Raw genomic sequence first — 13,864 nt, 5'->3', positions numbered from 1 at the left:
CCTGCCAGTCCCATTCATCAGTGATCGTGAAAGTTGCATGTAGGTTCCACAAGCAATTCAAATGGCATTTTAACTTTTAATACAATTATATTTAAGTACAGTGGCAAGGAAGATTTACTGTAATTGAACAGGGGCTGGGTAAGACTGAACATGGAGTATTGTGCTTGGTTTGATCTCCTTACCTATGAAAGGAATATATCCATGCTGTAGTGTAGAGGAATATAGTGAAGGTTCAGTTGATTAGTTTGCCCCATGTGGAGAGATTGTGTAAATTGGTTCTTTATTCTCTTGTGTTAAAAGACTGAGAGAAGATCTCATTGAAACGAGGTCTTGGCAAGGCGAGGAGTATAGAACCATGGTTAGGGAAACAAGAGAATAAATCCTTGCCAAAGACTGGAAAAAGGTTGGTTCCCTGCCTATTATCCACCTCACCTACAATCGGAAAATTCATCCAGAGGTTTCAAATGGTTAAACATCATAGCTCAGTTTGGAATTTATGAGGTTATTTAATTTACAATTTCTCTTTATGAGTCTTAAAGTGATGAATAATCTAACACTGAGTCACTTTGTGAATAAATAATCCAGTATAACCATTACTCAGGCTTTTGACCGAGCTTCACTTCAAACCTTCATTCAGACGGTTCTGATGAGCACATATGGTTATACCCATTAGCCAACCCCCAAATACATAGCACACTTCTTCCATGGCAGCATCCTGTTTGATTGATGGATGCTCAAATCAAACCGTTACTTGAATTTCTCACTCACTGCACCATTTTTAGTTTGTGAAGTGTAGTTACTTTCAATGAAGTATGAATCAAATTGGTATATTCTGTTATCTTTAGTTGACATGTAATTACACTTAAAAACGACTAAAATAAATGGAATTAACCAAAAGCTACAAAATGTTCAAATCTTATCTTATATTACTAAAAGTCTGATCTTGACCGCTTTTGGCCTGCTGTGCTGCGATTTCCGAGAGAACGCCGCCACCTACGGCCGTCATTTTTGGTCACCTCGCTCAGAGCCCCCCTCCGCCTTCCGAGACCGGAGGATTTTTCCCATCGATGAAAAATCAGAGAGATATTAATGTTTAAAAATATTAGCCATTCTCTCTGCTGCCCCTGCTGGAGGGAGGGGGAGGGACTATAAAACCAGGAAGTGGTGTGCCTCACTCAGTCTCTGCAAGATGGAGGAAGCCAGAGGGTCACGTCTCTCTGAGCTCTGAATAACAATGAACACATGTCTACTCAACTGTGAGTGCTCTTAAAGTGGTTTGGAAATGAAAATATGGTTGGTTTGAAGTAAAAATGCACTGCAAATGGTTGTTTGGGTGAAGTAATAATGCACTGCAAATGGTTGTTTGGGTTAAAGTAAAAATGCACTGCAAATGGTTGTTTGGGTTGAAGTAATTGGTGGAGGGTGGAATTGGTGGAGAGGTGGAATATTGCGTCGGGGAACCAGCCCTCCCATGTGAACATGGGACCCAACGGGTCCCACTTAGTCTAGTAACATTCTAAAGAGCTCTCTCAGTTGAACATTAAAGTTAACATGACACCATTTCGAAGAGATGGAGCCAAGTTCTCTCTAGAATCATTAGCAATATTTATCCCCAACCAACACCACTGAACCAGAACATCACACAAGAAGACAGAGTGCTGGAGTATTTCAGCGGGTCAGGCATAGAATGGATAGGTGACGTTTCGGGTTGGGTAAGGATCGTGACCTGAAACGTTACCAATCCATGTTCTCCAGAGATGCTGCCTGACCCACTGAGTTACTCCAGACACTTTGTGTCTTCTTTTGTAATTCAGCATTTGCATTCCTTGTTTCTTCATCCTGCTCCTGATTACAGTAGCTTGCTGTTCCTCAACGGACTGCCTTGCAACAGTCTACATTTCATTGGTTGTATATTTCACTGGAAAATCCTGAGGCCATGCAAGGTATTATAGAAATACTTAGTAACTGGGCATGGGAAATAAATGTAACACAATAGTAAAAATGTGTAAATCCTCACTAAATCCATGATTAGGCCAGTTTTCAAATGTTAAGTACCGATCTTAAACTCCATTAACTCATATTTCTGTGAATAAAAGGCCATTTCAAGGCGTCCCAATTGTGAGCTCTGGGCATGTGGAATCAGAGGACAACCCTGCTGCCATCATCACTCCTCTGATTAAAGCCCAAGGCAGGATGACAGATTATGCAATCTATTTATCTGAGCAAACACTCTGATGATGCATGCTGGAAACTCTGTTGGTAAGGAAAGATTGAGCAGAGTGATTAATGCTGGAACAGTCTGCATCAGAATTAAAATGAGAACAAATGTTGACAGGTTTCCAGATCAATAGTGCAGTAGCCTGAGTGGTTCGAAGAAAATCTCAAGCCTGCAGTCATCAAATGATCACATTTCCTCCAAGATCTGTGTGCTCCTTTATGTTCAACCTCTTGTGCAACTTTGATGCATTGCTGATGGCCATGTTTTCAGCTGCCTGGACGCTGGAATCCAGAATCTCCTCAATAAACCTCTCCTTACCTCATCTGGAATCACCTGTTCAAGATGTCTGTTAAAATCTATTTCTTTGACCAGCTTTTCATCTTCTATGAATGTCTCCTGATGTGAGTGCTTTATCCAAGAATGCTTCCACAAAGCATCATGAGACATCGTATTATTTGTTTGAATAAGGGTATTCACATAAATACTTCACTCCAAGAGCAGGATATCCTATGGTGAGTAACTTACCTCCTGACACCCAAAGTCCTTCCACTGTCTACAAGGGAGAAAGCAGGAGTGTGATGGAACATGCTCTACTTGGCTGGATGAGTACAACTCCAACAACTGTAAAGAGGCTCAACATCTTTCAGGACAAAGCAGCACACTCGATCGGCACCCCAGCAACCACTCTAAACATTCATTCCATCCACTGCTGGTGCAGTGGTTGCAGTATGTACCAACAAAATAATATGCTGCAGTCACTCACTCAGGCTGCTGTAACAGCACCTCCCAAACCCTCAACCCCATACACCATGTCAAGCAGGTGCATAACAACTTCACCACCTCAGATTCCCGTCCAAGTCACTTGCTATCCTGATATGGAAACATATCACCTTCGTCATCAGTGGATGTAAATCACGGAACTCTCTATCTGAGAGGAATGTGGGAGCACCTTCCGCAGAAGTGGCTTTAAAGGGCAGCTTACCAGCACTTTCTCAAGAGCAACTAGGCGTTGGAAATTAATGTGAGCAAAGCCTATATCTTCCACAATATATCAAAAATAAATCCCTTGGCGCTGCCCTCCAACCATGTGGTGTTCCCTTAGACTGCCCTTCTGACAGTCCTATGCACCCTCGTTCCTGCCATTCCCACAGTGTGGCCCTCCCTCAGTACTGGCCTTCTAACAGTGCTAACGTCAGGCTAAAGATTTAATTCAAATCTCTCGGAAGCGATAGGACTCATCACCCTCTATCAGCACAACTGAAGCACAGCGTAAGTTTAGAAGTTTGATGGGACATGGACTAAATGTGGGCAAATGTGACTAGCTTAGATGGGACAACTTGGTTGGCATGGACGAGGGGCGCATTTCCATTTTGTATGAGTCTATATGAGCTCTCTGATGACGGTAGTCAAAGCCCAAAGATATCATGCACTGATGCTCGTATAACATTAGCCTTCTGTCAATGGCCGTTTTGGAAGAAGTTCATGAATTAGTAGTCAAAAGCATTGTTTCCTGGTGAAGCTTGGGACATTTCCATTACACTCATTAATGATTCACTATGCTGCAGACTGAAGCTGCCAATTAAATGGGCACTTATCTTGGATCCTAACAGGGCCTCTCTCTATGTCCAGGGAAGTGGCTGGTAGTCAGCCGGTGGAGGATATCCTGTGATAGGAATTGTCCACTTTTTGTTTCCTACCAAACTGCTTGATTCTACCTTGTTGCTGACAGTTATAGTAAATATCAGGAGTTTGTATAATCTTCACTCGTTTCATTGCTGTGGTTAAATAATTTAAATAACGTTCTCCTAGCCTGGAATATATCACTTGCCCCATGTGACACGCCCAAGATTAACTCCTAACATGCTTTTGATAATTGACATGAAGCCATTCCAGGAATAATGATTGCCTGGTAGTGTGCCTCTGAGTCATGGGCAGAAATCCCAGGGGGATGTGGGGGTGGGGGATGCATGTCCCTCCCATGTTTTGAGAGGTGGGGGACAATCCCACCCATGTTTTGTAATCCGGATTTTGAAATTCGGTGAAAGAAAACTATTAAAATCTCCGCCTTCTGCGAGACAGTGGGGGTGTCACTGTTAAGCGCTTGTTAAATATCTCTATTAACATTGTATTAACACGATGTGTCACCAATTGTGTTTTGACCTTCAAGTATTACTGAAGGTACTGAAGAAATACTGAAGAATTTCTTAAAGCTGTCTGATGCGGGTACAATTACCATTTGAACTAATTGGATGTATTGGTGGATGGGAAAGATTTAAACGGGTATCGGATTTAAATGGGTCAGGTCATTAAGGGCTCCGGTCGAACGGGTTTCCTGGCTGGCTTGCAGGCAAGTCCCTCATTCACGATCACTCACGTTATTTAGTATTTTTTTCCCATCTCTCTCTCTAACCAACACTCTGTTTTATGGTTTCTGCAGACATGTGTCAATAGAGTATACTGACTTTACTCTAGAACGAGTATAAGAAATGCAAAGGAAGACACAAAATGTTGGGGTAACTCAGCGGGACACGCAGCATCTCTGGACCATCTCGACCTGAAACATCACCCATTCCTTCTCTCCAGAGATGCTGCTTGTACCGCTGAGATACTCCAGCATTTTGCATCTACGTTCGATTTAAATCAGCATCTGCAATTCTTTCCTACACATAAGAAATGCAAAGGTAAAATTCACTTGAGGAGATGCCAGAGTGCCACAAACAACAGACCAAAGGCAAATTAACTACTCAGCAAAGGTTCCACTTACCAATAATTGAATCCCTCCGAAAGACATCTCTATCAAAAATATAAAACGATAGGTAGCGGAAGCTTCTTGGAATTTCACAATAGAAATCTTCACCATAAAACGGGCTGAAATGAGATATTATTCTTTCTTAGTTTACTTCAGCAATGGAAGATAAAAAACATGTTTTTTTAAATAAACAGACACCATTAGAAGTCTGACGTAGAGTCTGAAGAAGGGTCCCAACCCGAACCGTCACCTACCATGTTCACCAGAGATGCTACCTGACCCGCTGAGTTATTCCAGCACATTGTCTCTTTTTTTGTAAACTAGCGTATGCAGTCCCTTGTTTCTGTTAGAAAACTTTCAGATTGCAAGCAGTCAACAGGTTGTTGGTCAAGGTGGTGCCATGATGTCTAGATGTCAAGACCAACTCTTATCCGCCTGCACTTAATCTATATCTCTCCATTATCTGAATATCCTTATGCCTATCTAATGCCCCTGTCCCACTTAGAAAACCTGAACGGAAACCTCTGGAGACTTTGTGCCCCACCCAAGGTTTCCGTGCGGTTCCCGGAGGTTGCAGGTGGTTGCCGGAGGTTGCAGGTAGTGGAAGCAGGTATGGAGACTGACAAAAACCTCTGGGAAGCTCCGGGAACCGCACGGAAACCTTGGGTGGGGCGCAAAGTCTCCAGAGGTTTCTGTTCAGGTTTCCTAAGTGGGACAGGGGCATAAGTCTCTTAAATGCCACTGTCGTATCTGCCTCCACCACCACCTCCAGCAGTACGTTCGAGGTACTCATCCCCCGCTATGTAAAAAAATTATCCCGCACATCTCCTTTGTCCTTCTTACATTTAAACTACGCCCTCCAGTTTTTGATATTTCTATCCTGGGAAAAAGGTTTGGATGTCTACGCTGTCTATGTCTCACAATTTTACATACTATATATCATTATACATTAAATATCATTCCATTAAGTGTGAATAAACACAAAGTGAAAGACCAGAAGATAACTCTATGCAGATTAATGACACTGCCAAGGGTAATTTGTACAGAATAAGACTGCAAGGAATATGGAAGCAAGTTTGAATGGCTACTTGCTGGAACATTTTTAGTTTAAATGGACAGCAGCTGGAACCAGCTGCAAGGCAATTAATGTCAGCTTCTAGAGTCTGCAAGAAAAGTGTTGAGTTTGATGCTGCAAATTCGAAAATTACTCACAGATGTCAATGACTTGCTCAGTGCATTTGTTGTTTACATTACACCAGTAGGTTTCAGAATGGTGGAGACAAAATGCACAATGGAATTGGCAGCACACAGGTGACGGATCAGAAAAGGCCATTCAGCCGTACACACCTTCCCTCTAAAGCATTCACAAGGAAGCCGACATGCATTTCTGTCGAGTCTTTCACCTCCTCAGTATGCCCCAAAGCTTTGCAGGCAATTATGCAGTGTACCAATGCAAGGCATACAGCAGCACATTTGTACAAAGATAGTTCCCACAAATTACAATGACCAGAAATTCAGTTTTTAAGTGTTGGTCAAAGGAGATATATTGGTCAGAGCAACAGGAACATGAGTCTTGGCTCTTAGTTGAAATATGTTTTGTGAGTTAACAGAGATGATTGAGGTTTTGTGAGGATTTTGACATTTTGGGTCAAGCCCCTTCTTCAGATCAACTTGAAGAAGAGTCCTGACCCAAAACTTCACCTATCCATGTTCTTCAAGGATGCTCCCTGGCCCACTGAATTACTCCTAAACACTTTGTGTCTTCTGTTATAAACCAGCATCTGTAGTTCCTTGTTTCTAAACTAACTAACTAACCCAACCAACCAATTAACTACCCAACTAACTAACTCTTCATGGAATCAATAGTCCAAAAGATGTGGTAAATCCCAGTAAACACAAATTTAACACCAGTTGGAATACTGTGTTGGACGCAAGTCCGACTCCGAGAGCTAGCAGAGGAGAAGATTCATGGATATTCTCAATGTCTCCATGGCCCATGGCTGCTCAAAATTGACAGGGTGCACTCAGGATGGTACAGTGCATTCAGAAAGTATTCAGACCCCGTGACTTTGTTCACATTTTGTTACGTTACAGCCTAATTTAAAAATTGATTAAAAATTTTTTTTTATCAACAACCTACACACAATACCCCAGAATGAAGATGCGTAAACAGGTGTTTAGAATTTTTGCAAAGTAATTAAAAATAAATAACTGAAATATCACAGTTACATAAGTATTCAGACACTCGAAATTGAGCTTAGGTTCATCCTGTTTCCATTGATTATCCTTGAGATGTTTCTACAACTTGATTGGAGTCCACCAGTAGTAATTTAAATTGATTGGACATGATTTGGAAAGACACACACCTGCCTATATAAGGTCCCACAGTTGACAGTGCATGTCACAGCAAAAGCCAAGCCATGAAGACAAAGGAATTGTCCGTAGACCTCCAAGACATGAATGTGTCGAGATACAGATCTGGGGAAGCGTATAAAACCATTTCTGCAGCATTGCAGGTCCTGAAGAGCTAAGTGGCCTCCATCAATTCTTAAATGGAAGAACTTTGGAACCACCAAAACTCTTCATAGACCTGGCCGCCCGGCCAAACTGAGCAATCGGGGGAGAAGGGCCTTGGTCAGGGAGGTGGCCAAGAACCTGATGGTCACTCTGACAGAGCTCCAGAGTTCCTCTGTGGAGATGGGAGAACCTTCTGGACGGACAACCATATCTGCAGCACTCCACCAATCAGGCCTTTATGGTAGAGTGGCCAGATGGAAGCCACTCCTCTGTAAAAGGCACATGACAGCCTGCTTGGAGTTTGCCAAAGGCATGAGAAACAAGATTCTCTGGTCTGATAAAACCAAGATTTAACTCTTTGGCCTAAATGCCAAGCGTCACGTCTGGAGGAAACCAGGCACCCCTCTTCACCTGGCCAATATCATACCCATGCTGAAGCATGGTGGTGGCAGTATCATGCTGTGGTGATGTTTTTCAGTGGTAGGAACTAGGAATAGTCAGGATCGAGGGAAAGATGATCAGAGCAAAGTACAGAGAGATCCTTGATGAAAACCTGCTCCAGAGCGTTCTGGACCTCAGACTGGGGCGGGGGTTCACTTTCCATCAGGACAACGACCCTAAGCACACAGCCAAGAAAACGCAGGAGTGGCTTCATGACAAGTCTATGAATGTCCTTGAGTGACCCAGCCAGAGCCTGGACTTGAACCCGATCGAACATCTCTGGAGGGACCTGAAAGTAGCTCCCCATCCAACCTGACAGAGCTTGAGAGGATCAGCAGAGAAGAATGGGAGAAATTACCCAAATACAGGTGCGCCAAGCTTGTAGCGTCATACCCAAGAAGATCGCTGCCAAAGGTGCCTCAACAAAGTACCATGTAAAGGGTCTGAATACTTATGTAAATGTGTTATTTCTTTTTAATTACTTTGCAAACATTTCTAAACACCTGTTTTCGCTTTTTTTATTATGGGGTATTGTGTGTAGATTGATGATAAAAAAAAGAATTTAATTAATTTTAGAATAAGGCTGTAACGTAACAAAATGTGGAAAAAGTGAAGGGGTCTGAATACTTTCTGAATGCACTGTACAGAGTACCTTGAGCATCACGAACCAGGAGCACACAGTGGTCCAGCATAAAATGGTGCAAGGCGCACACCACCTCACAAACTACTCACCCACTTGGCCCACCTCCCGCACAATCTGTTATTCTGTTTGTGTATTGTACTTTAATGTTTTGTTTGGCATTGCTTCAGATTGCACTGCAATCTTTTGCACGATTCTGCTGTTTTGCATTCATTGTTGTATTTGTTGTATCTATCGCTACTATGTATATGTTTGCTCCTGTGAGCTTCGTGAGAAGGAGGAATTTTATTGTATCCTTGTGAGTATGACAAAGTACATCTGAATCTGTATCTGAGGTTACATTTTAATCAAATAACCTAACCAATTAATTTGAGTGCTCTTTTAAAGAGCTGGGTAGGCCTGACTGGCAGAATGGCTTGCTCCTCTGCAAAGCAAATCTACAATAGTGTGAGTATTCAGTTCTGGGGTAAAGGCATCACTGACAATGCACCACTTGCTCCCATTCCCGTCGCTCCTGAACTGAAGGGCTTCTGTTTCAGAGTGGAAAAGTCAACCGAATCCTTGTGTGTCTGCAGCCAGGTCAGATACGGACTGCTCATTTACCCTCTCTAAAAGAACATTATTAGTGCATTTGTTAGGTATTAACATTAGGTAAGGTGACCAAAAGGTCAGGTCAAAGGGCTAACTTTTAATTAGCACCTTCTCGGAGAACTGAGAGGTAGAAATGCGGTGACAAAAATGTAAAGTTTTTTTTGTTTGTTTTATACCAATATTTGCATTAAATAATAATTTTGACAAAATCTATTGGAGCATATCAACCTTATACCTCACAGCCTCACAATACAACTTTATTGAACAAAGGGCCAGCCTTCAAATAAAAAGGGTCAGGTTCCTAAACACTGCTCGAAATTGCAACAAGCTGCAGCGAGGAATGTGATGTTTCAGAAGACTCCATGGGGAAACAAAAATCAAAAGCATAATTTCTCCCTCTTCCATTTAGACCAGCCCCACATCTTTCAGAACAAGATGCCTGTAAGTTGAATACTTCAGCAGAGGGAAGCAGGGAGGGGATACTGGAGATTAATGTATTTGTTCCATGGTTGACTGTTAGAATGAGGCTTTTGTGCAGTTCACCATCTGGTTTTGATTTGATGCTATATGACACCAATTAATTAGCATCCATCACAAAGACGAGGCTAAGTTCGGGTGATTCAATAAACCACAGGTCCTACATTACTTCAGAATTTTAAGAATCCCAACATAATGGCTGTTGTTTTGGTCAGCATCAGATCACAATGAGCCATGAGCAGCAGTAATGTATCCCCTTCCCCCCCACTCCACACCCCACCAACAACTCCCTCCCTTCCCAGCCCTTAACCTGCTCTTAACCATATAACCATATAACAATTACAGCACGGAAACAGGCCATCTCGGCCCTTCTAGTCCGTGCCGAACACGTATTCTCCCCTAGTCCCATCAACCTGCACTCAGACCATAACCCTCCATTCCTTTCCCGTCCATATAACTATCCAATTTATTTTTAAATGATAAAATCGAACCTGCCTCCACCATCTTCACTGGAAGCTCATTCCACACAGCTACCACTCTCTGAGTAAAGAAGTTCCCCCTCATGTTACCCCTAAACTTCTATCCCTTAATTCTCAAGTCATGTCCTCTTATTTGAATCTTCCCTACTCTCAGTGGGAAAAGCTTATCCACGTCAGCTCTGTCTATCCCTCTCATCATTTTAAAGACCTCTATCAAGTCCCCCCTTAACCTTCTGCGCTCCAAAGAATAAAGACCTAACTTGTTCAACCTTTCTCTGTAACTTAGTTGCTGAAACCCAGGCAACATTCTAGTAAATCTCCTCTGTACTCTCTCTATTTTGTTGACATCCTTCCTATAATTAGGCGACCAAAATTGTACACCATACTCCAGAACTCTTACTTCGCTCCTGCACCTAACCCCACAATCTCCACACTCTCACCGCCTCAACATGACCTAACCTCCTGAACGCACCTCTTGTTCCCTCACTCTGCTGTTATCTCAACGCCTCCTCTCTCAGAGTGTCCTTTCTCTTTGAATCTCCCTCTCCCCGCCATATCCCACCCTATCCCTCTGATTGACATTGGGATCTTCCTGGCTCCTGATGAGAATGCAGAGCTCCCTCAGTGCTTTAGTCAACATTCCCCAACAAAACAATACAACCCATCAAAATAGATGAATTGGTTATGCATCTCCTTGGCTGTTGCTGGGCTCTTTCTTTGCACCATAATCTGCCTCATTTGCCGAATAAGCACCTTACTCTTCCACAATCATGTACTGTGCGTGCATGGCTTTGGCACACTCTGCTCAGCCAATATTACAGAAACCCTGTCCATGCAACTACCTCCCTCACTATTGTTTGATGTCAGAAGCTTAGTAAAGATGTCAACTAAATTGCTCCTCTCACCCAGCCCTATCCGTGATGGAAGGAGCTAAACAAACATAATGCGTTTCCCTGAGTAACACCCCCAGACCTCACACATACCCCTCCTTGTTCCACCCATTATCTACTGGCCCCTGTCTCACCATCGCCCTCCACCCTCTCCTCCTTATCCCTCTCCACTCTCAGTCCTGATGCAGGGTCTCAACCCAAGATGATTCTCTCTCAGATTTTGTTCAACCCGCTGAGTTTCTACAGAGTTAGTTTTTTTGCCCACACTCATCTCTTGGATTACCTTGCGATCACTGACCTTGTCATGATACCTGACTGGACACTGGAATAGGAAAAGGCCATTCAGCCCTTTGGGTCTGCTCTACCATTGACTGACATTCAGAATGGTCTGTATATAAACTCAATCTCCCCACCTTGCTCTGTAATATTTAATCCCACTACACTATGTAAAACCAACAATTCCTGTCATGACATTCTCAATTAATCCCCACGCTCGGCAAACTTTTGAGGGAGGAAGTTCCAGATTCCCACTACCCCTTGTGTGAGCTAGAGCTTGCTGACATCACCCCTGAAAGTCTGGCTCTAGTTTTAAGCTTCTGTCTGTATGTTCTGGGCCCACAACCCACACCATAAACAGTTTCACTCGTTCAACCCAAGCAAATCTTTCAATCCCCCTTTAATCTTCTACACTCAAGGGAACACAAGCCCAATGTGCACACGTGGACTTAATTGATTAACTCTGTAAACCCTGGGGGCTGTAGGGGAATAAAGTGGATTGAAATTCTGAGCCCTGCTTGACAGAAATATTCCGGTCACTGAGATTGCTGGCTTACAGCCACTGTTCACCACTGTTCACTCACAGCAATCATCGGCAACAACAACAAAAACTGCTCTCAGCAGGTCTTCACACAGATTTCAGTTTTGTGTGCATGATTAAAAAACAGTGAGACAATCTCACTTTAGTTTCCCAATAGAAAACAAACAAAAAGAACTCTGAATGTTCAATTGGCGGAGCTGAAGATGTAATGCCTCTTTATATGTTAGTCAAGGGAAACTCTTGTTCAAACGCTGGCTCTGAAATATCTTATCGGAAGGAAGAGTGACAAGCAAAATCCCTGGTTTCATTCATTAAAGCCTCTAATGCTCAACTGCAAAGATTTGAAGCTGAACAACAAATGGGTGATCAAGGACATTTAAAATGCAAGGCCTTAGACCGAGCTGCTTAATGCATGAAGTTGGCTCAAGGCAATCATTTAAAGCTGAATGGTGGGACACCTTCCAAATTTCCCCCAATGCTCTGAGCATAGCAGATGCTAGGATAGCTCCAGACTCCATCAGCTGAGGCATCAACAAAGCTTGTTTGTGCCTTTCAACTCCAATGTCGTACTCTGTCTGCATACCTGTTGCAACAGTAGATTAGTCATTCAACAGCTAAATTAACAATAAGACTTGGGCATTCTGGATGTAGAAATAGGAATAGCCAGGATTGTTGGGCGGCTCCATGATTTCAAACAGAAAATTATTTCAAACAGGGCAGCACAGTGGTGCAGCGGTGGAGTTGCTGCCTTACAACGCCAGAGACCTGGGTTCTATCCTGACTATGGGTGCTTGTCTGTACGGAGTTTGTATGTTCTTCACATGACCTGCGTGGGTATTCCCCGGGAGCTCCGGTTTTCTCCCACACTCCAAAGATGTACACGTTTGTAAGGTAATTGGCTTGGTAAAATTATAAATTATCCCTAATGTGTGTAGGATGTAGTGTCAATGTGCGGGTATCGCCCCTGGTCAACGCGGACTTGATGGGCCGAAGGGCCTCCGCGCTGTATCGCTAAACTAAACTAAACTAACTGAGCTTCTAGATTGCGTTCCCAGCAGGTAAGGTGGGGGTTAACCATTTGCTTTCTCAGGAGAGCTGCTCCAGTTTCTTTGTGGGGCTGAATTTCATCAACACCGACTGCTCTAATTGTGTAGCCACCTTGATGTACCAACTTCTCCCAAGTTCAAGCTACAATAATAAAATCTGACACTAAGTCACATAAGATGATGTTGGGGGTATTGTCAAAAGTTAAGTTTTAAGGAGAAGAGTAAAGTTGGTGATTTTGGGAGGGAATTCTAGTCATAGAAATTCCGTAGCTAAATGCTCCTTCCCCAATAGGGGGTAGACAAAAATGCTGGAGACTCAGCGGATGAGGCAGCATCTATGGAGCGAAGGAAATATGCGACGTTTCGGGTCGAGACTCTTATTCAGAATATGGGGAGTGATTAAAATCAGCGATGATTCAGCATCTGTCTCTTTGTGGATGACACAGCTAGTCTATGACATTCTTTGAGCTGGTACTGAACAAGAAAATATTAGTTTATTTTCTCTTTAATTTCTTATGTTCTTTTCATGTCTCACTGGGAATTAGTTAGCTGAGAATGGGTAGGGCTGTGCATACAGGTTTGATGGATTAATGGCTCCTGCAATTATAAACGACCATATTTAAAACTATCAATCACTCCAAGGCGAGGTGGGAAGTGGAAGCAGTGGGAAGTGAAGCCCATGGTCATAGTGGCTGTCGGATTCACACCTCAGGTGATTTTACAGGTACTCGTCTATAAAAAACATTGACCATATACACTGCCAATGCCTGAAGCTCTGAGTTTTGATTAGGAGTCAGTAAAGTGACCTACTCCCCCTTCACCTGCTTTGCTTTTGAAGGGATGGGAATTATCTGTTGCTAATAAATATATTCTCTCACCAGGTGCCACATCTCATTATCAACTCTATGTCAATGCGTTTTGTGTTCAAGTCCAGAAACAAATCATTCATATAGCATGACACAACAGTGCATAACTAAGAATCCCATGGCATCACTATGA

General features: G+C 42.9%; 1 protein-coding gene across 1 annotated transcript in view; it reads right to left on the bottom strand.

Annotated features, from left to right (window-relative positions):
* rasa3 (RAS p21 protein activator 3) overlaps nucleotides 1–13,864 on the bottom strand; it is a 155,160-nt gene that overhangs the window by 57,058 nt on the left and 84,238 nt on the right. The window contains exon 3 of the mRNA XM_033023134.1: nucleotides 4,983–5,086. Coding sequence (XP_032879025.1) covers nucleotides 4,983–5,086 — 104 coding nt within the window. The remainder of the gene's footprint in view (nucleotides 1–4,982; nucleotides 5,087–13,864) is intronic.

The sequence above is a fragment of the Amblyraja radiata genome, chromosome 6 (genome assembly GCF_010909765.2).
Source record: "Amblyraja radiata isolate CabotCenter1 chromosome 6, sAmbRad1.1.pri, whole genome shotgun sequence".
NCBI classification, from domain to species: Eukaryota; Metazoa; Chordata; class Chondrichthyes; order Rajiformes; family Rajidae; genus Amblyraja; species Amblyraja radiata.
This window is presented reverse-complemented; position numbering and strand designations above follow the sequence as displayed.